Raw genomic sequence first — 21949 nt, 5'->3', positions numbered from 1 at the left:
CAGCCACTCACGGCCACCACATGGTTCCCGACGATCCTGCCGGCACTTGTGCTCCACTGTGGTGGCACCGTCTTTTCCTCCTCACAAATCAGTCCCCATCTCCCTTTGCTTTTCCTTTTTTTTTTCAATCTCCACATCACCTCGCATGGTTATTGCTCCGTTGTTTGATTGGTGTTTCTCTTGTCTCATTCAAAGAAGCATTCATGTTGGGGATCGATATGAACGGTTGAGCTTGCTTTCTCTGTCCCTGAGATGGATACACGCTTGTACTAGTTTGCAAATCTTGATGGTGCCGGAGGAGTATGTCGGTGTCTTGCAGGGTGTTTGCGGGTGAATCCTGTCAGGATGCGTGCGGTGTGCAGTAGGTCGTTGTGGAGAAGCCGGCGAGCGGCGACTCGACAAGGCACGGGACAACGAGGCGGTGGGACGTGGTCGGTGGCGGCTCGGCGGCGAGCAGACCAGAGGGTAGGCGTCACGGAGCGTGCGTGCCGCTGCTCACCGGCTCGCTGAGTGAGTCCGAGCACCGGTGGAACAGCGCGCGTCGGCGTCGGCTGGGGGTGCCTCCTCGTTGTCGAACAGTCGAGGATGGGTCCAGAAGGCGAGAACACGGCCGTCGCGAAAACCGAGGCGGCGGGGGTAGAGGAGCGCCGGGCGGAGCTGGCCGCGGACACTGTAGGCGACGGTCTGGGGGCACTTGACGACGATGCGGCGGTAGGCGGTGTCCGGGACGCCGAGGTCGTCGGTGAGGAAGGCGAAGACCGGGCGGAGGTCGGCGCGGACGCTGGCGTAAAGTACCGCCAGGAGCTCCGCCGAGATGTCTCTGTCGCTCTGGTGAAGCAGCAGCAGCTTGGTGAGCAAGGGTAATTTGGTCTTGTCAAGCCACGTTGCAGCGAAAATGGAATTGAAAATGACGAAAATGGCAAAATGGCTGTGATCACGTGCTTTATACTGATATTTTAGCGAAACGCGTTTTGGGATAGCATTTCAGCGAAACCGCTTTTTGAACGTGGCCAAATGTCTATTTTCAACCACCCCCCCCCCCCCCCCCAACCCCACGGCGCCCTGGGGCAGCCGCCCGGCCACCGTCGTCGCCGTGGTATGGCCTCCCCCTATCGCCGCCTTCGTCCTCCGCCTCCCCTCCCCTCTCGTTAGGGCGGCGCTCGAGGCCTTCGACTTCGGCGCACACTCTGGCACGCACCCGCGCCTCGGCGCCGTCGACCACATTTGCGTCCACCCCCTCGCCCATGCCTCTCTCCGCCACGTTGCCGACCTCGCCGGAGCCGTGGCCGCCGACATTGGAGGCAAGCTCCAAAGTTGGTGCTACTCTCCACTCCTCTTCTCCTCAATTTTTCCTTCAAGAAGGAATCTAATGGCGAGCTCGCCGCCGCCGCCGCCGCAGTGCCCACATTTCTGTACGGGCGTGGCGCACCGGGAGGGGAGGATGCTGGCCTCCATCAGGAGGCAGCCCGGCTACTTCAAGCCCAACTCCTCCAGTGACCAATGGCAGGGTGCGCCGGAGACGGACACCATGCTCGTCGCACCGGACACCGGGCCAAAGAGGCCGTCGAAATCCAAGGGCGTGCTAAGCACCACCACCACTACCCTCCCCTCAAATCCACCTCCGTTGCCGACCCATCATCGCCGCCGCTCGCCCTCCTGCACCTCCTCCTCCCCAATGATGGCAACCCGCGCTCACATTTCTAGTTAGAGATCATAGATGATCTACTTCAGACAGTTCACGTAGAGGCTGATATATATGGTTGCCATTTGCCAAGGCATTCGAATTTCAACAACACTAATGCTGCTGGGTAAGCAAACCATATCAATACAACTGCAAACGATGACACATGCATGCAAACCATATCAATACAACTGCAAACGATGACACATGCATGGATATCAGGTTATCCGATGATTCAGATTAGCACTTGAGAACCAAGCATCAGATTGTCACTGGATAACCAATCACACAAACCAGTTTGTCAGGACATCCTTTGGAATGGGTTTCAGGAATCAATACAGATGACTTGCAAACCACATCCAAACATGAAAATATAATACGCACATAGCAGGGCAGCATAACAGAGATTTGTGATCTTGTTGTATCATCATTCAGGCCTTTCATAACTCTTAACCAGTACAAGGAACAACAGTAATTCTCCCATAGATTCAAACATAGGAAGATGCAACAGGTCTCCTTGAGCATTCAAAACTATGGTCACCTCCAAAAACAAGTCACAAGAAAGATGTTGACCTAAGCTTTTTTCTTCGATGATTTCTTGAAAGGTTTCTTCTGGGGCTTGAGCTTATCAGATCTCGAGGCCATCTCTCTGTCTTTCCTTCTTCGCTTTTCCTTCTTCACCTTGTACATTGTGTTTGCCTGCTTACAAAAATGTTTACAGATGCGGTTAGTTCATTCAAACAGAACAAGCAGTGCCAATGATGGTGGGCAAAACACAATTTAATATACTCCATTGAATCCTGGAACTTGCCTTGCAAACATCAAGCTGTTCAGAGTTTCTGGCAAGTAGAGACATCAGGATTTTGTTATTCTGCTGTTTCCCCAGGTTGCCCATTCCCTCCCCTTCAGCAACTGGGATAAACTGCAGAAACAACATGATTCAGCTATAGTTCACAAATTCAGCCTACAAAGGCAGACTCAGAAATCAAAGCCAGCCTACAAAGGCAGACTCAGAAATCAAAGCCATTAAGATATAAAAACCTTTTTATGTTTGCCAGGATGCTTTGGAGGTTTCTCGCCAGGCAACTTCTCATCAAACTTCCCACCACTTGCTGTTGCAGATCCCATGCCAGCAACATTCTCAAGATCCTCTTTTCTAGATTTTTTCGGAAGATCAGCTTTAGTTCCTGTGATGGGCAAGGACGTTGCAGCAAGTTGTATATGACTGCACACAAAATATATTGGAGAGCTGTTAGATGACTATACTGCATAATTCTCAATGTTCCTTACTGGTACGAAAAGGAATTCATAGGAGGGAGGGGTAAGCAGTAGGTGAGTAAAGGATTACAACCTTGGCAAAGCACCAACTTTTGCAGCTTTCTTTAAGTTCTCTAGTCTGTTTTTTCCTTGCTTTTCTACCCGCTTCTTCTTTTGCTTCCTTTGTGCGAAAGGATCAACTCCAGGCTCTGTAACAAATGAAATTGTCGATTAAAAGGGTATATCAGGTTGCCAACCAGGTTTAGGATACATGCACGTCTAGAAAAAGAATCATTAATAGTAAGAAAATGTTTGTCAGATTTAGGTCCTAAACTATGAAATGACTGCATATAAAAAAATAAATGGGGGTAAAGCACTGCATATGAAAAATGCTGGAAAATTTGCTGGATGGAGTCGACTAACAAAAGCAGATGAATATGATAGCTGCAATACTGGATCAGGGAGAGAGACCAGTCAGCACAACAGTCAACAGGATTGTTGGCAAAAGGTTCATGAAGACAAATTACTAACCATCAGTGGATTTAGCTTCAACAATCGGAACCGATATGGGGATTGTGAGACGAAGGAGCTTGACTTTACGTCCCAAAATATAACTGTATTGAAGCTGGCCAATATCATCAAAAGCTAACTTATCATCATCATCAGATTCAGCATCTTCAGGACGGCACCAGCGTGGCTTGGGCACAGGCCACCTGTTCATTTCAACGAAATAACTTATATATCCAAAACTTAACTTCAACCTAATAAATAGCAACATGGATCGGAATACCAACCTGTTAACCTTATTTTTGACATCTCTTGGCATTTTCCAGAAACATGCACGAGAGGCATTGCCAATATCACCACCAGATTCACTGTCAGATTATGCATCAGCAAGCTTCTTAAAATGCTCCAAAAAAGAACAATGCTAGAATACTGACATGAACAATGCTAATACCTTTTTGTCTCAAACGATGCTAGAATCTTGCAGATCTCTTCCCATAATAAGAAAGGAGTTCCAATTCTTGTGTCATAGAAGTTCATGCCAATAACATTGCCATCAAGATTAACAAGAGGGCCTCCAATCCCAGCCTAGCAAGTTAACATAAATAAGTTGTGATTTACTGTTTTCTATTCAAAACATTGCTAGCTAATTCATTCCAATGCAACTATATACTTTGTCAGAAACACAAAGCAGAGTCTGTCCAATGTCAAGCTTTCACAATTGTAATATTATCTAGGTTTCATCAAAAGATACCGTCAGATTCATATTCCAAAGTACTTTACCATGACCATATTTTAACTGTAAGCAAATTAATGACAGGAATTTACAGTCAAAGCTCTCTTTTAGACAGTCAAATTACACCTAATAGAAAAAAGAGAGTTATTACCTTAGTAATTTTACACGTGGAACGTGCGAGGAACTGGCAGTCAAGTGTGCCTGTCCAAGGAACTAGACGACCACTAGTAGCCATTAACGTGCCAGAATTGAAGCAACGCCCTACAGCCACTACTCTAGAAGACTTGCAATCAAAGCTCGTATTTAATGGACGAAGAGCACGGTACTTGACACTGACTAGAGCAATGTTGTAATGTAGATTGCAATGCTCTAACTTCCCTTCTTTGCATTGGTTGTTAAGAAACACTTTAATCTGCAAATAATACAGTGATCAGATTTAAACAGCACCTTAGAAGAACATCAGACACAAAACAATGAACACCAACCCTCAAGTTTTCATCAATCTTGTTCTCATCACCAGAATCTCTAACCAAGCTCGCTGATGTCAAAATCATCTTAGATCCACTCCATTCAATAAAAAAACCTGTGCATGCAAAAAACCTTTTTTCTCCTGCATGCCATGATTCTGGTTACCAGCTAGTTGTAATCGAAACAGAGATGAAATAGTAAATGTCACACCGTTGTAAACTCACCATTGAATGAAGCCAGTGCGACAACATTGCGATTTAGGATAGAAGCTCTTCTGCTGAATTTTCTCCAGACACCTTCACCATATATGTCGCCAAAAGGGTCTTCAAAAGAATTAACCAAGATCATGCCAGCTGGATAAATACATTGTAGAATAAGTTGTTAGTGCTACATGAGAGCTGTAAAAGATCAGCAAATTTTAGAAGCACTGACTCACCTCCTAACATGGAGGATGGTAACATAGGATAACCCATGGAGTCTAGATCTAACTGTTCCTGGTTGAGAAAATCTCCATGTACTGGTGCAACAAGGTGAAGTGATCAGCACTGACATACTAATACTATACACAGAAAGTAAATTCACATAAACTCTGCGCATACATAGCATGTAACATGAGTTATATCATTATAACAGCCTGAGCAACAATTAGCATTAGAAGTCAGCGTGCATGAACATACCCATAGTGTACATATGTTAACTAATAAGATCCAACAATACAAGAGTACTACTGAAAGGGCCGGAATAATTGATGTACAAATGTAAACGCTAAACTTGCACAGCTTCTAAATAGGTACCATTACGAACTCAATAATTTGCATAACAATACGATGTTAAGCACTTGTGAGGAGTGCCTGTGTGCTCACCTTCTGGATGGCTGTTAGATTTCTCACCTATGGATGCTTCAGGCCTGCAGATTATAAAAAATGACTAGTTGACTACTAATCAAAAAGTAAAATGGATCAAACCAGTGCACTTATACGAAAAATGGTGCCAAACACTATGTGGGTAGAATCATAGGCAAGGAACAAGACAGAGAAGCGAGGATTAAATAGACATACCTGTGAACCTTCATTTTTTTTGATTGTACAAGGCCAGTCTTCTTTTGCACGAATGTCAAGTAATGATTGAGAGTTGTGCCCCATGGTAGAAAAATGGCTCTTCTATTGGTAAAAAAAAGGTTCATGCCAACCATATCCCCATCAACAGAAAGAAGCGGCCCACCTTCCCAAGGCTAAGAAATAAAACAAGCAACACGGGTTACATTTGAACAAAATAAAGTTGTACAGAACAAGAGTTAAATACAAACAAGAAATCATTTCTGTTGCCTCCATGCCTAACAGAAATAAAAATGAAATGCTCATATCATCATGCAAGTGTACCTTTGAGATTTTACAATGAAGATCTCTATCATCCTCAGATACCCTTGAATCGCCATTCAACTCCACAGTCTTGACCATTATTTCGCCGGAGGTGTCACGCCCTACAGCTAACACCTCACCATGGGGCAGACTTTCAAGTGCACTTTGGAAAGGTCCAACCTGAACATCACGGACACTATAGACTTCGACAACAGAAAAGTCATTATCCAAATCATATTCAGCCATATACCCATCATACAGTCTGGTGCCATCAAGGCGCACTTGAATCTAAAAAATGAAAAAGCGAGAAATGAGCACACAATGATCAGAAGTAAACAGATTAGTAAAGGATGACTGTCAGCACCAACCTTTAAGTCATCATGGTGTTTGGTCGTGGCATTAAGAGCTCTAACCAGAGTTGCGGTAGTCAAAAACTTTGTAAAAAACTGGTGTTCCATAGCGATGCCTGAGCATGAAAATAAGATTTCGTCTCCTACAGAAGATCGCAAGTTGAATCATTTATAACTGGTGGCATTTCAATATATACTTGTTAGAAAACTGAGAAGAGTAAGCGTATATAATCACCATTGAACAAAATAATAGAAGCGACACTTTTAGACAAATATGATTTAAGCCCATCACTGAGACCAGTCCAAACATCTTGCTTAGAGTTCCGAAGGAGGTCACCTAGTTGAAGAAAATAAAACATAAAGCAGCTGTGAATAATCACATAAACTGTGCAAACGCCGGTGGTGTAGCAGAAAAGAGGAAAAGATCTAGCAGACCTGAGATCCACTCATTCTTGAAGGCTCTACTATTCTTATGAAAGCTTCTAGGGAGATCACCACCGCCCCTCTTAGCTTTCCGCATATTTTTCAAGACTGAAGCAGAACTTTCTTTTAGAAATAAAAACAAAGGGGCAAAATGTGGGGTCATAAGCAGTGAAGCAACAATATAAAACTATAACCGAGCAACTAATCAGGAATGCGAAGTATGTAAATTATGTCAGGGTTGCTGATCCTTCCTTGGTTGCCTGAAACACCAAGAAGGTAGCCAAAAAGCATAATTTCTTGGCAGTCGCAGAGCTTGCATCTAAATTGCGCATGGCCAACAAGTAGATATATTGATTGTTCGTAAATATTAGCTAGTTGTTATTGTACATGTCTTACGGAGTTTGCAAAAACCATGCATGACATGAAGTTCTGCCACTGTTAACTCAACTATCAGCTATAGCATGGAGTGCTGACGTGACAAGGACAGTGCAACGTCACACCTGATGTACAAGCCTATTCCTTAGGTTGTGTCCAACTGTATTATTTCGAGTGCCAAGTATGTTCCCCAAACATACATTTATGGTATCATCTTGGAGCAAAGGCTGCTCCCACAAACACAACAGAAAGAAAAGAGCTCACTTAAGCCTCCGTATTTTTTTTCGGGGTGCAGGTTAAGGTAGTCACTAATCAAACCTAGCTTCACCTTCCAATTGGAAGGTACTTCCTCAGTTTCATATTATAAGACTTTCTAGCATTATCCCCATTCATATATATGTTAATGAATCTAGACATATATATGTGTTTAAATTCATTAACGTCTGTATGAATGTGGGCAACGCTAGAAAGTCTTATAATATGAAACGGAGGGAGTATGTAGCATGTTCTCTTCTACCACTTAGTGAAGACTGGGCATACAAAAAGCACCAAAGAAGCAGTCAAGCTCTTCATAATTAAAAAAAAGGAACATTATGGAACTAATCTGAAACTGCACAATATTCCATGTAAGATAAGTTGGTGATATTTTTTTTCAGAATTCCATGTGCTGCTGTTACTCTGGTACTAGATTCATTAAGGGGGTTTCTAAAGAAACACTGTATGCTTGAAGATATTGATCTTTTGAATTATACTATGTGACAGCAATATTATACCACCCAATCAAGCGATCTCGTTGAAAGAAGTCGACCCGCTGAAGTAAAGTTCCAATAAGATGACGCATGTAATCGGACCAAGAAAAAACGAGGAATACTAATTAGGGCGCACGCGCTAGCAAAAGAAGTCGCGCGCGTTTTCCGACCGCGTCACGACAACTAGGGTTAGGGTTAGGGTTTCCGGGTGGGGTGGGGGGTGGCGCTGGGGAGGGGGAAGTGGGGGATCGTGTTTAGAAGGAGGTCCTGGGAGGCGGCGGACAAGGGCGGGCGGTGGGCCGGTGATGGTGGCGGGGGCAAAGCGAGGCAAAGGGGAGGGGGAGGAGGCCGGCGGGGTGGGGCCGCGCCGGCACGTTGACGCCTTTCGGCGCCGGCGAGGCCGGGGCGGCGGCACGGTGGCGGTGGAGAAAAGAGCTAACCTGTTACCGGAGGGAGGAGGAGCGTGCTCGCCGGAGCCCGCACCGGAGGGTAGCCGCTCCGCTGCCTCGGACGACTGGAACAACGATGGCGATGGGAAGAAATAAAAAAAAAAAAAAAACACCAGTACCGCAAGAATCTTTACAAGGCAACGAGAGGGATGGGGGAGGGTGATGCAGGGCAGGAATCCTAGCGGGCAATCGCTGGCCGAGAGAGAGAGAGGGAGGGAGGGAGGAGGGCAGGAGGCTGGTGAGTGGAGACGCATCCAGATGAAGGGGGCTACTAGGGCTACCATGCTATGAGCAAATCACGGCCACCGGATCAGTACTGGATGGACGGACAGGATCTGTGCAGGAAGCCCGCGTGGAAATCGGCTACGCGGGCCAAATCACCCCCCCCCCCCCCCATCGATTTTGAAGCCCACGAGACAGGTACGGCTTACCAAAGAAAGGAATAAGTTCACCAGAGGTCCCTCAACTTAACAGCGAGATTTTTTTGTGATCCCTTAACCACAAAACCAGAAATGTCACACCTAAACTCACTCAAACCGTTCACCGGAGGTCCCTCGACAGTATTTTTACCCGGTTTTACTGACGTGGCATCCTAGTCAGCAAAAAAAATAAAAAAATACATGGGGTTCACATGTCAGCTGCACATCTTTTTTTTCCTCTCTTTTCTTCTCCTTCTCTCCTCTTCTCTTTTCTTTTCTCTCTCCTCTTCTCCTTCAGGCTGCGGGCGGAGCAGCCGCGCGCCGTGGCCGCCGTCGTCGCCGCGTGCGCGAGGCTACGCGGCGCGGTCGTCCGGCGGCAGAGCGGAGGCAGCGGAGCGCGGCGGCGGAGCGGAGGCTGCGGGCGGAGCAGCCGTGCGCCGTGGCCGCCCTCGTCGTCGGCTCTCCACCGTCGTCGTCGCCGTGGGCGAGGCCTAGAGTTACATGCATATATGCATTCAGTCATGAATATATACATATATATTCGATCGATCGATCTTGTCACTTTCAACCCGTGCAGCCTGCAAATCAATCACAAGCTGCTTTTGCTTTGGTCTTTTTCTCTCTACTGCATGCATGTATCCCTCACTTGAGAACCCATAGCTAGCATGCATGCGCTGACGGGCTTTTGGCCTTTCTTCTCTCGCGCGCGGAGGGACACCATTGCCGCCGACAAGCTCGCGAGTGAAGCTCGGCCGGCTCTCTCTCCTCTCCGGCAAGAAGGGCGCCAAGGCCGCCCTGCCTGACGACGATGATTACGAGCCTCCCGCGCCGCCGCTCCCACCCGGGGACGGCGACGACGACGAGGAGCCCATCAACCTCGTCTTCAAGGGCGGAGATGAGGCCGGCGGGAGAGGGGGTGGCGCGCCGCATCGGCGAAGAGGTCGCCGCCGACCGCCTGCCGCTGCTCTGCAGCCACACTTGCCCCCCAGCCGCTCGCCGACCAGGCCCCCGCTCCGTCGTAATCGCCCGCCGCCCTCCGCTGCTCCGCCTACCACGCTCGTGGAGGTCAACCAACACGACGACGACGCCGGCGGTGAAGAGCTGGAGCATGACGAGCGCCGCCGCTCCGCTGCCCTGCCCGCCGCTCCCGCCGTCCCAGCCGCCTCTCTCCCCCTCTCCCGCCACAGCTGGCGCGCTCGCTCCACGCCGCTCGCCGCCGCGCCCACCTCCTCTCCCCTCTCCCGCTTCTTCCCTGTGCGCCGCTGTGCCCGCACCGCCGCCTGTCGCCACGCCCTCATCTGCCCGGCCGCCTCACTGAAGAAGAGATGAGAAAAGAGAATGTGCAGCTGACAGGTGGGTCCCACGTACTTTTTAAAAATTTTTTGCTGACTAGGATGCCACGTTAGTAAAACCGGGCAAAAATACTGCCGAGGGACCTCCCATGAACGGTTTGAGGGAGTTTAGGGGTACACATTTCTGGTTTTGTGGTTAAGGGACCTCAAAAAATCTCGCTGTTAAGTTAAGGGACCTCTGGTGAACTTATTCCCCAAAGAAATAGCCCATACACGTGCTTATTTGCGGCCGCGTCCCACCGAACTATTGATTTTTTTTACACATGTTTGACCTATTAAAAAAATATGTTACTTTTCTATCATTTGATTCATTGTTACATATTTTAAAAAAGCTTTTGAATAGACGAACGGTTAAACGTGTGTCAAAAAATTAACGGTGTCAAATATTTAGGGACGGAGAGATTATCCAGGAGGGAGAGAAGATTGGCAAGTGGGACCAACGTGTCAGTCTAGCAAGAATATTTTACATTGCGTGTTAAACATGTGATCTTTGGTGCAGAAGAGGAGGACCGGATTATAATTGCCGCTCATGCTATCCATGGGAACAAGCGGGCAAGCTTTTGGATGGGAGAACCGACAATGCTATAAAAAACCACTAGAATTCTACTCTGAGGCGTCGATCCTTCAACGATGGTCGATGCAAACATGGTGGTTCTGTGGAGAGAAGAAGTGTCCACGTTTGATAGTCACGACTAGGGTATTTGGATTGTATGGGGATCGTCGGTATCAGGGTTGTCGAAGTATAAACCTCTCAAGCGGGAGGACGTGAGACCCCCCTTTGTGAGTTCCCTCAGGGGATAGGGCGCGATGATCAAGAGCGTGTCATCGCCGTGGACTCAGCTAGCGAGGTGGATGGTGAACGGGGAGTGAGACCAAAGATTATTTAGGTTCAGGCCGCTTGGAAGCGTAATACCCTACTCCTGTGTGTGGGTTTATGTTTAGGTTGTTACAAGGGATCTTGAATCCGGGAGTGCAATCTGCAAGCGTTCCCCCAGAGTTCAAGATCTTCCGAATCCCCCTTACTCGGTGGGCAAGGTCCTCCTTTTATAGTTCAAGGGGTTACCACATGCACCACCTCTACACATCTTGTCATTGGAGGGGGGCCCACATCAACTCGGGTCGAGCCGCCACCCATGCCTTAGACCAGAAGTAAGGTGGCCGCCCGTCCTCAGGTGGTCCCCAGCGCAGTCTTTCGCCTGACACGGGGGGGACATCCCCTTTCATTCCCTCATAATTTCTTGGAGACTTTGTGGGTTCAGGCACAGGGGATGCACCGGTCGGACATCGGTCTCCGGGCGTCGATGGGACGGGGCATACCTGCCCCCACGCCACCTGACACAGGGTGGGGCATGGGTTAGGGTTGTCAAAAAAGCTTGAGGCTCGCGAGCTACTCGAGCTCGGCTCGTCCTAGGCTCGATACGAGTTCGGCTCGAGCTCCAGACGAGCCGAGCCCGAGCGTCTCCCTAAGCTCGCGAGCTTTGTCGAGCCGAGCTCGAGCTTCTAACGAGTCTAGTAATATATGATTTTTGTTGTTATTTAATAAATTAGGAGATCAAATATGTTATTTGTATGTCTTATATTGACATCGTATATTTATTTTATTCTTTTTTCCCTCTTCTATTAATACGATGAACTAGAAATTAATTATTTTTTTAAAAGATTATCTTTGAAATATATATTCCGTTACTTAAAAATCAAGCTCGAGCTTGAGCCGAGCCTGTCGGAAAGCTCGAACATTTTATAGGCTCGGCTCGAGCTTATATCGAGCTCGAGCCTAGGCAGACGAGCTCGCTCGAGCTCGGCTCGTTGACAGCCCTAGCATGGGTGCGCTGCAGCCCGTCCCATCCGCCTGCGACTGGTCTCAGCCCGGTCAAGGGCGATTGACGCACATCAATCGATCGGACATCGCACGACTAGCCATGCCGCATTAAATGCGGCAGCGGTGGTTGGGGCGCCACCCATCAATGCGCCTGGTAGCGCCTCTTTCTCCGCCTACTCAGCTGCCGTTGCAGCTGAGTGAGGGCCTCGGGGCGACGCAGCCTCTCAGGCCCGAGGGGCGCTCATTACCCGCGCGCCCGACCCCCCTCCCCCCCGATGGGGGGACAAGCTGCGCGGCCACGTGGCTAGAGGAAAGGACCCTTCTCTCTTAGTGTGGGTACCCCCGGGCCCATATCACCGACAAGGGTATATGCGAGATTGATGTAAAAGATATGAAGACAAGGACTTTTATACAGGTTCAGGCCCCTTATCTGACAGGCAATAGCCCTACATCCTGTTTATATGGAATTGATATAGAAAATCACATAATACAACAATTGAGACGATTGGGATAACCTATCTAGCCATCGTCGACTTGGCGGCATGAACACCAACTCGTACTCGACGACGAGGTAGCCTTTATCTTCGAATATGAACTCGACGAGATCAGAGATAGCACTAGATCTCTCTTGCCGGCCTCCGTAGGTACCGGATTGGGTTTGTCTAGGCTAATCTCTGATGTAGATACATGGCATTAGGATAAAAACAAAAATACAACAAATATGTGGGACCCATATGTCATTCAAAAAAAAGTATTGTGGGACCCACGTGTCATCCTCCCTCTCCCTTCTTCCTCCCCCCTCTCTCCCTTATCTCTCTCTCGGGAACGGTGGCGGTGGCGGTGGGGACGAGGCGGAGGGGAGCGGTGGCAGCGGTGGCGGTTGGGGAGCGGCAGCGACGGCGGTCCGGAGCAGCGGCTGTGGCCTCGTAAGGACGCCCGATGGCACGACGAAGTTGCTGATCTGGACCACAGAGATGTTGTACGGCACCACGACGACCACCCTCTTGATCGTGGCGTTCACCAGCGCGCTGCGCGCGGGGGAGGAGCTCGCCGGCGACGAGCTCCATCTGTTTGCGGTCATCGTTCCGGCTATCCCGGCGCTAGGCTCGGGTTGCGCGCGCTCCTCGGTCATACATGTGATTTCCACTGATGCGCGAGGGAGGAGGCGATTTGGTCGATGGGCGATTTCATCGGCGCGGCGGCTGGTGGAGTGGATTCCTTCGTCGGAGAGATCCCCGAGCCTCTGTCGCGGTGCTTGGCAATTTCCCCTCTGCAGCAACAGCGGAGGTGAGATCCCTGCTTTTTCCCACTGTGTTCCCCCCCTTTTTTTTTGTTGTTTGGTGCGGCCGTGTGGGTGGGGCTTGATCTAGCGGCTTGGGGGATTGAGATTTTTTTTTCATCCGGAGAACGTGCTGTTGCGTCGATTTGGGGGCTATTTTTCTCCTGATCTCGTCGCCGATTAGTCCCCTTGGCAGAATGTTATGTGTTGGGTTTTCTCTCGAGGGTTTGGGCGAAGAGCTCGCCGTCGTCCGCGCGTGTGGGAGGAGCTCGCCACCGTCTTGCCGGTGCCCGTCGGCATCTCGAGCAGCGCGTGGCCGCGTGCGTCGAGGGCGCGCTTCAGCTCACCCATGTACCGCCGCCGCCGCCGCCATCCCCACTGAAGAGAAAGGCCGCGGGAGAGAGAGAAGGGGGGAGGGGGGAAGGGAGGAGGAAGAAGGGAAGGAGAGGGAGGATGACATGTGGGTCCCACACTACTTTATTTGTTTGAATGACATATGGGTCCCACATATTTTTTTTATTTTTTTATTCTAATGCCACGTAAGCGCCACGTAGGACAAAGCTCGGTCAAGCCCGCCACGTCATTCAAAACCACCTACGAAAACACCAGAGGCATTGTTTGCACCGGTTTGAATAGTTGGAGGAGTCGATATACCCGGTTTTGTCTCGGGGATAGTTGAGGGAGTCAAAAGTATACTTTTTCCGTAGATATATCCATGCAGCCCGCAGCCCGTCAGCGCGGCACGGAGCCCGGTTTTTTGGTCCGGCCGACGCGCAGCCTGGCCCAGAGATCCTCGTGCCCGTGCTGGTCCGGCCCGGTAGCTCGTGCTGGGCGTGGGTCGTCACCCCATCACCACAGGGAGAAAATGGGCATTATACCATTGTCAAAATGGGGTTTCGCTGAAATGCCATTCTACATTGGGATTCGCCCAAATACCACTCTCAACTGAGAGTACTTCGCTGAAACGCCATTTTCTTCCTTTATAGTAAATCAAAATCATTTTACCCCTTTTCTTCCAACTTTGATGACCAAACTGCCCCCAGTTGATCCTGTTTATTTAATTTAAGTGCTTGTTCGGAGTGGTGGATTATCATGGGATTTTTTTTAGATAAAATCATGGGATTTTTTAGGGATTACTATTCATAGGATTTTTTCCTTTTCCTATCATTCGGATCACAAAAATCAATCACAGCAATCACAGGAAGATCACAGGAATTTTCCTTTACTTTTCATTCCATGGGAGAAACTAAAATATCCATTCCACTCTAATCTCTTTTTTCGTTTCCTTCGCGTTGGAACGAGGCAATAAGGCATTAACAAATGCGAAGAACAGAGAAAGAAAAAGCAGATCTCACATGATTTATTTCCATGAGTTGTGTATAGGACGCAAAGCACATACGACAAAGAATCCCAAGAGCAAACAAGAGCAAAGAGATCACGCGCAGAGGTTGCCGGCAACATGATCGAGGCCAGCTTCCAGCGTGGAGCTGATGCGGCGCGCAGTGTGCGGAGGTCGCCGGCGACGGATTGAGGCTGGCTTCCGGTCGTGGATGCCGCGTGAGGAGGTGGCGTGAGGGGAGGGCGCCGGCTGAGCCGCGGTGCGAGGGGAGGGGGAAACCTCGTCGGCGTCAGGGGCGAGCCGCGGCGTGAGGGGAGGGCGGCGACCTCGTCGGCGCCACGGGACGGCCGCAACGTGGCGCGGCGGCGCGGCGGCATGAGGGAAGGCCGACGACGCGGCGCGAGGGGAGGCGTCGGCGCGAGGGGTGGCAGCCGTGGCCGGAGGGGAGGGCAGGACGGCGCGGCAGCAGATCGGCGCTCGGAACAATAACCCTAACCCTATGCGTCTCGCTCTCCCAGCCGATTGATTTCTAACGATGAAAATGATTTAGGGGTAATTTCGTCAACTCATGTGAAAAATAGAGTAAATTCTTTTATTTTTGATGAAAATGATTTGGGATGGTATTTCAGCATGTTAGTCTCAGTTGAGAGTGGTATTTGGACGAATCCCAATTGTAGAATGGCATTTCAGCGAAGCCCCGTGTTGACGATGGTATAAATCCCATTTTCTCCACGACAGGCGGCCCCGCGGCCACCCCCAACCCTAAAACATTTCCCACCCACCGCGCCGCCGCCTTCTCGAGTCGTCTCCTCTACTTCTCGACGTGCGCCGGCTCGACCTCGCCTCCTCCGCCGCCGGCCGCCGTACTCTCGCCTTCTCCCTCGTTTCCGGTGAGTCGATCTGCTGCTGAGGTCGTCTTCTCCGGCTCCGGTCTCCGGTTGCGCAGGTACTAACCTTTTCACCCTAACGGCCTAACCTAACCCTGGATCTACATCTCGATCTCGTTCTGATGCGTGTGCTGTGCTCCCTCCCTTCTTGTTCATATAGGTCTACCTCGAGCGGGTGCGGCGCGGCCTCCTTCCTCTCCTCCTCCTCCGGCTTAAGGCACGTTGACCCTTGTCCCCCTCTCCTCCTCCTCCGCCGCTAGATCGATCGGTTCTGTGGTCGCTCGCTCTGATGGATTGAATCGAAGGTTAGGGGTCCATGCGGTGAAGTAGTCCTTTGGATCCGCATTGTTTCTATTCGTAGATGGTGGAAGTAGTCCTTTTTTTTTTTTGACTAACTCACTGGAAGAGAAAAGATGTTTCCAAACATCAATAGAAGTAGTCTTTTTTATCTGTGCCATTTCTGTTCTGATATGCTTGCCATGCTTGTGCGATCTGTTTGTGGCTTAGGTGGTTGATCTGGAGTTGTAGGGTTGTGCTTGTAGTCTGCTCTTAGATGAGTTCTTCTCATGATCTGCTGGGTCTTTTGGTTAGGGTTAAGCTAGATTTGCTCGTGATTTTAGATTCGTCTTTGTATATGGTACCCTTGTCCATTTATGATGCTGCTGTCTGGGTTTATGCGTTTGATTTGTCCAACCGATTTTGTAAGCATGTGCTTTACGTTTGATAGGTCTGATTGAGTTGTTGCTGTACATTGGAGTAGCATAATATCTTCTCAACTAGTAGCTCTTGGCCTTAACCTTTTCTTTTATGATACTCTTGGCCTTAATTTGAATCTGCATGTGTAATCCAATATAAATAATGTTTCCAGGAAAATGGCATCGAACATACAATCTGAAGCTGAGTCAGCTCGTGATAGAGCCCAAGAATCGGTGGTGATTGTTCGAGTCAATACAGATCCTAATGAGTACTGTTGTGGTTGCGTAGTCAGGTCCAAGTTTGTTGGGGGATCCGGAAACAGAACCACACTGGTTATAACTTCATCTAAGTTTGTACAGGGTCGAGAGAACGATTTGACGGTTGTTTTCTGGAACAAAAAAGAGTTAAAGGCTACCTTTCTTAGGACACATGGTGCGTTTTGTTTACTGGCTACTGATTTCTACCTTTGGTGCCAGCCTATTCACTTGTTGGAAGGCAACGCTGGGCTGGAGAATTCGCGCACGTTCATGCGAGTTCCGCTCAACCATAGTACAACCCGGTTTGTGTTCACTTATACCAGTAGTAGGTCGGTTGAGTCGTACCCAGTTGAAACTCCAAATCATGCAGTACCAAATTCACATGAATACTTCATGGTCAGCTGTAGCTATTTTCAAAAGACCAGCAAAGGAGTCAGCAGATTAACAGGTGCCCCTGTATTTTGTACGGGGGATGCTGGGACAGCTGGAAGGACCATTGGTATCATTTTGCAGGATTGTCGCCCTGCAACAGGTTGTTCAGGTGCTGAATTTAAAGTTGCACTCAATGCAAGCCATCTCCAGAAGGTGCTATCGATTCTTGATCCACCAGATCCACCACAAAAGAGGAACCACAACCTTAGCGGGGGTAAGAAGAGGAAGGCTACAGGAAGTGGGGGAGGAAGAGGAAGGCGGCAAAGAGTCTAGGTTGTTGTTAGAGAAAAGTTCTGATGAGAGGTGGGGTGACAAGAATGTCTGTCATTTTGTTGCTGTATCCCAACTATTACAATTCATCTCTTAGTCTATAATGCACTATGTATCCGTTCTATCATTATAACTTATCAATTTGCGGGCTTAGTCTTTAATGCCAAACTATCGCTATGATCCTTCTTTTTTATCAGTAACTTATCAACTAGTTTATTGCTTAATACACCTGTTTGCTGCTTCTCTTTTTTAATCAATGGGGGTGGAGCTTGCTACTCTTCCAAACCTTCATCGAGTGATACCTGCCATGTTGCTCTCATAATCGAACATCATTTTATTATAAACCCTCATCATGCATACGCCTGTTAAATCATGATAGCAGTATATGTTAGGGGCATAACTTTATATTTACTTCCTCCGTGTCTAGATATATTAACATCAATATGAATATGAGAAATGCTAGAATGACTTAGATTATGAAACGGAGGAAGTAGCAATTAGTAAAAGATAGTTTCACTAACTTGATGGAATATAGTGCTATGTGAATATGATAAGTTCTGATGGAAAATACTAGTTCTCATCCGAGGACCTCTGTGTATGGTTTCTTGATTGTTGCTGGATAAATATACTATATGCGCTGAGGGAAGAGCAGCTTGGGTCAGGTTTGAAGACTTATAAAAGCCCTAAAGCTACTGTTTTTCTCATATTTTTGATTTTTTTTTCTTCTCGGGTTGGCAGAGCTCTGCATCCTCAGTGTTTATTGCAAAACTAGGTAGTAAGGTGGGCCCATATCAGGTGGTAATAAGAGGTTGGAGAGACACCACAATGTATATATGTGTAAAGTGGGTAATAAGGTGGGACCCATCTTAAAAAGTATTCAAACATGAGCCATGACACAACTAAAAAAATAGATGAGGCCCACCATAAAGTGCTAATACTTGGTAGTAAGCTTATACTCTGATAGTAGTTGTTTACCACTTTCACAATATATGTTACCTGGTAATAGGAATGTATTCAATGCTTACTACTTACTATTTCACCATATTGTGGATGCCATTAGGTGAGCAGAACCGGCCGCGCACAGTACCTACTATTCTCCAGGCGCGATTACGCTCTCTCGTGTCTCGGTAGCCTCTGGCGTGTCTCGGACTCTCGGTTGAGTCTGGCAGGGCGCGCATGCATGCCATGCACATGTCATTTTGCCAAAAAAAAAAAACTCTGCTACCTTATAAAATAGTTCTGCTACCTTATAAAATAGTGACACAATCTTTTCACCGCTTTTACTCATTATAAATTTTGTAAAAAGCCCTATATACTAATAAGAAATACAATATTTTATTTTTAGTGCTGGCGCTATAATTCTAATAAACACCATGTTTTTTTTTTTTTTGCAAAACTTCCTATCAATCTTATCTTCTCTGCCTCGTATCTTCCGCCGCTCTATCCTCTTCCGCCTTCGCCTTTGCCGCTGCTCTTCGGGCTCCTTTGGCAGCCCGGGATACCACCGGGATCCCAGCCCATTCCCTGGGAGAAAGGCCCGCGGGGGAAATTGCCACGGGTATTATTTCTGGTCCATTTGGAAGCCCACGAGGCAGGGATTTTCCGGCCTAATCCGCGGGGAAACCCCAGGGAAAGGAACCTGACCTCTCGAGGTCAGGAAATTTTCCTCTCCCGATCCGCCGCTGGCTCTCTCGCGCAAAAGCGGCGACCAAGAGCGGGCGCCGCCGTGCCTCCTCCTCCGGCGAGACGCGCCATCGCCGGACTCTTCCTCCGGCGAGAAGGGTAAGCCCTTCTCCTCTTTCCCCTCCTCTCCTCCTCCTAGGGTTCCCATTCTCCTCCTCCTCTAGGGTTTCCGCCTCCGTTCGGTCTCATCTCTCGCATCGCAGGCACAGAAGCGCGGCGGTGACGCGGCGGCGCGCCGGCAGCACGGGCGCACAGCACCGGCGGAGGACAGGGGGGAGATCCAAGGCGGCCCGACGCACCGGCGGAGGAGGCGTTGAGGCGCAGATCCAAGGCAGCAAAGAATTTGGTTGTTTCTTGATTTGGTTTGTTTCTCCACGCGCGCAAAGAATTCTTGCTCCGGTAGTTTCTTCCCCGTTGTAAGCTTGGTTCTGTGTTGTCCCGGTAGATTTATGTTGTTCTTGAGCGTTGAATCGGTGGAGGGATGGGTACACGCAGGTGCTAGGGTTCAATGGAGTTTCTGGTCTGTGGATTGTGAGAACGCACTGCAAGAGATGATTATGACTATCTATCTCCTTCATGCTAGATTTGTTTTGCTGTTAAGTAGTATCACAGAGATTTGTCTTGCTGCATATAATTACTAGCTTATATACAGCTAGCACTGACTTGTTCATTTCATCGATACGCCGAAAGATCGATCCACATAACAGTATGTCTAATTAATTAATGGCAGCTTAGCTAAGTTTTGCATGTGCCATCAGAGATGATCAGAAATTCAGGATTCAGTTGATTTCATATCTTGTACAGTGTATTGTGCACAGCACTCATGGGTACTATTATAGCAGCTATATGCAGACATGATGAGTACTAATATAGTAGTGGACAAGTACGTGTTGCACTGCATCTGCATGTTTACCCCTAATAATGTTATTATTCATTGTTTGCACAATATATGGCATGATGATTTTTGTTTGCAAAGTACATTGTACAGATAAGATTTTTTAGTAGGCTGTTCATTGAAGTATTCTAGCTGATTTAACTGTTGTCTGTGCTAGTCAATCACTGAATTGTAGTATATAACATGGCTGAATTGAAATTGTGTTTTGAATATGAGACAGTGAACCATAGCACATAAAAGAAATTGTTGCAATTAAACCTGTTTTGGTGTTCTTCCTGCATGCTCTTATTGCAGGAACAATTAGTGACTGCATTGAGATGTTTTTACGTACAGTATTGCTCCGTCAATTTTAGTGGCAGACCTGCTCATGCTGTCTTGCATAATTCTTTCTTGCCCCTTTTGTGTTTGCCATGATTCCCATCTTGCTCAATTTTTTACTAATCAGTTGTTTTAATTTTTTGTTGTAATTTTAGTCTGATTTTCTAACAGAAAAGTGATGGGCTCTGCAAACGAGAAAATTAGAAAGTTTTTACTAGAGGATGATGAACTATTTTTCGTATTGGTCCCTGCTATACTTGCAATGGGAAATATCATGTTAAGTTCTGGTTGATTGAGAATTTGAGATATTATTGTTGCCAGGTTCCCTATGATGCAGAATTTTCTATGTCAAGTTCCCTAGGATGCAGAATGTTTTACTTGTATGCAACATAGCATGAAAAACTTACTTGACTAGTACTACATAGAATTTTGGAATACATGAAAAATATCAAAATAGCTCTCAAAATTATGGATGCATAATTCTGGTGTAGAATTCTGGGAGCAATACATAATTCTGAATCACTATCAGTTTTTAATGATCTTCCTGTCTCCAATGTTGTTAAGTGTCCATTAAAAACTCTGTTTGCAATTGTTTGGTGGTTATTTATCTGGTTGTATGCAATGGGAAATGATGCAGGAATTTTTACTTTGTATGCAGCATAGCATGAAAAACTTACCTGAGTAGTACTGTAGAATTCTGGTAACATAATACAGTATGCATGTAGAAAGTACATTAGTCTAGTACATGAAAATAGCCCTCAAAATTCTGGATGTATAATTCTTGTATAGAATCCTGGAAGCATAATTGTGGATGCAATACATTAGCGCTTCAGCGATGATTCGCGAAATTTGTCCCTTGTTTCTTGTGTTTTGATTTGCAACCATTATTTGAGAAAAAAATTGACAGATTGTCTATTGTGAAATTGCAGTTTTGGGGATCTACCGGTGACAAGAGTAAAGATTAAGACCAGTTGCACCGAGATGATTATTTGAAAATTCCAAGGATTATATCTTTTCCACTTAACCTTTGCTTACATGTATGTCTATTTGTGTGTCAACTGTTAATGATTGCACATTAGTTGTTGAAAAGACATGACACTAATGTTTTAGCTTGCTTTATCTGTCATTTTAATGTATGCCTATGTAAAATATTCCAATCATCCAAGGTTCAATTTATGTAATTTGTCATATTTTGTATTAGCTGAATGTTGAATTTTTCAAATTATTTGTGAATTTTCTGAATTTTTACCAAATTTTATATGCCTTCTCCATATGAATGTCTGAATTTTTGGAATTTTCTGTGGATATTCCAAATTTTCTATGAAATTTTTGAATTTATTTTGTCATCCTGATTTTTTTTTCCTGCTCGTTAGTTATCGTGGGTTTTATATTTTATCATGCTACGCATTTTAAACCCTAGCAGCTAGCATTTTCAAAGGAATGGAGCGTGGAATTTCCTCTCGTGGGAGTCTTCCAAATGAACGTAGGGGAATTTTCCCTCACGGGAGCAACTTCCCTAGGAAATGGAGGGAGTTCATATGTCACAGGGAAGATCCCCTTGGGGGATTATTTCCCAGGGGTTTTCTCCCTGTGCATCCAAAGGAGCCCTTCATGTGCTGCCACCACCTCTTCGTCCTTCCCTAGCCGTCATTGCCAATGGCCACGCCACCATCTATGAGGACGCTGGCCGGCGCCGTACTCTTCATCTCCACCATGCTGCCACTCCCTCCCCTCACCTCGCCCCTTCCCTTCTCTGGATCGACGGAGCAAAGCAGCCAATAGGGACAGTAATGGCGGCGGCGATGGTTGAAGGTGCTGGCGGGGGATGAGGACGAGGTGGTGGCGAGGGGTACCGTTGCCGCCACCGTCGTTCATGCCTTGTGTCGGTTAGGCAAGGAGTAGCCCATGGGGATGGGGGTAGGGAGATGCCTTTAGATTTCTATAGCTTTTCTA

General features: G+C 47.4%; 2 protein-coding genes and 1 long non-coding RNA gene across 4 annotated transcripts; 2 read left to right on the top strand and 1 right to left on the bottom strand.

The window, feature by feature from the left end:
* Positions 1-1895: 1895 nt before the first annotated feature.
* LOC127776686 (uncharacterized) lies at positions 1896-8583 on the bottom strand. 2 transcript variants are annotated; one of them, XM_052303193.1, is made up of 18 exons: positions 8342-8583; positions 6790-6900; positions 6590-6691; positions 6373-6497; positions 6026-6292; positions 5705-5877; positions 5510-5553; positions 5083-5163; positions 4871-4999; positions 4664-4788; positions 4330-4590; positions 3897-4030; positions 3733-3813; positions 3470-3651; positions 3033-3147; positions 2723-2906; positions 2493-2603; positions 1896-2380 (listed from the first exon to the last, which is right to left on the bottom strand). In XM_052303193.1, the coding sequence occupies exons 2-18, from the start codon at positions 6872-6874 to the stop codon at positions 2255-2257; spliced, it is 2325 nt and encodes a 774-aa protein (XP_052159153.1). In that variant the 5' UTR covers positions 6875-6900; positions 8342-8583; the 3' UTR covers positions 1896-2254. The 2 variants fall into 2 exon arrangements, with proteins under 2 accessions (XP_052159153.1, XP_052159152.1); XM_052303192.1 differs by having other exon boundaries at positions 6790-6885.
* Positions 8584-15285: 6702 nt separating this feature from the next.
* On the top strand, positions 15286-17293 carry LOC127777567 (uncharacterized). Its single transcript, XM_052304172.1, has 3 exons — positions 15286-15504; positions 15606-15662; positions 16314-17293. The coding sequence occupies exon 3, from the start codon at positions 16318-16320 to the stop codon at positions 17101-17103; it is 786 nt and encodes a 261-aa protein (XP_052160132.1). The 5' UTR covers positions 15286-15504; positions 15606-15662; positions 16314-16317; the 3' UTR covers positions 17104-17293.
* A 1416-nt stretch (positions 17294-18709) lies between these two features.
* Positions 18710-21196, top strand: LOC127775415 (uncharacterized). The gene is made up of 3 exons (XR_008017971.1): positions 18710-18882; positions 18987-19145; positions 20926-21196. It is a non-coding gene; the product is annotated as an uncharacterized LOC127775415 (long non-coding RNA).
* The last annotated feature ends 753 nt before the right edge of the window (positions 21197-21949 follow it).

The sequence above is a fragment of the Oryza glaberrima genome, chromosome 6 (assembly GCF_000147395.1).
Source record: "Oryza glaberrima chromosome 6, OglaRS2, whole genome shotgun sequence".
Lineage (NCBI taxonomy): Eukaryota > Viridiplantae > Streptophyta > Magnoliopsida > Poales > Poaceae > Oryza > Oryza glaberrima.
Note: the sequence above shows the minus strand (reverse complement) of the source record. Positions and strands in the feature narration are given on the sequence as shown.

What these genes read in the sequence shown, in the direction of transcription:
- LOC127776686 (XM_052303193.1), bottom strand. Translation starts at nt 6,874, where the DNA reads ATGCGGAAAGCTAAGAGGGGCGGTGGTGATCTCCCTAGAAGCTTTCAT. An exon ending in AACACCATGATGACTTAAAG is followed by an intron (nt 6,293 to 6,372) that starts GTTGGTGCTGAC and finishes TTCATTTTTTAG; the next exon opens with ATTCAAGTGCGCCTTGATGG. An exon ending in AAAAAAATGAAGGTTCACAG is followed by an intron (nt 5,554 to 5,704) that starts GTATGTCTATTT and finishes TATAATCTGCAG; the next exon opens with GCCTGAAGCATCCATAGGTG.
- LOC127777567 (XM_052304172.1), top strand. Translation starts at nt 16,318, where the DNA reads ATGGCATCGAACATACAATCTGAAGCTGAGTCAGCTCGTGATAGAGCC.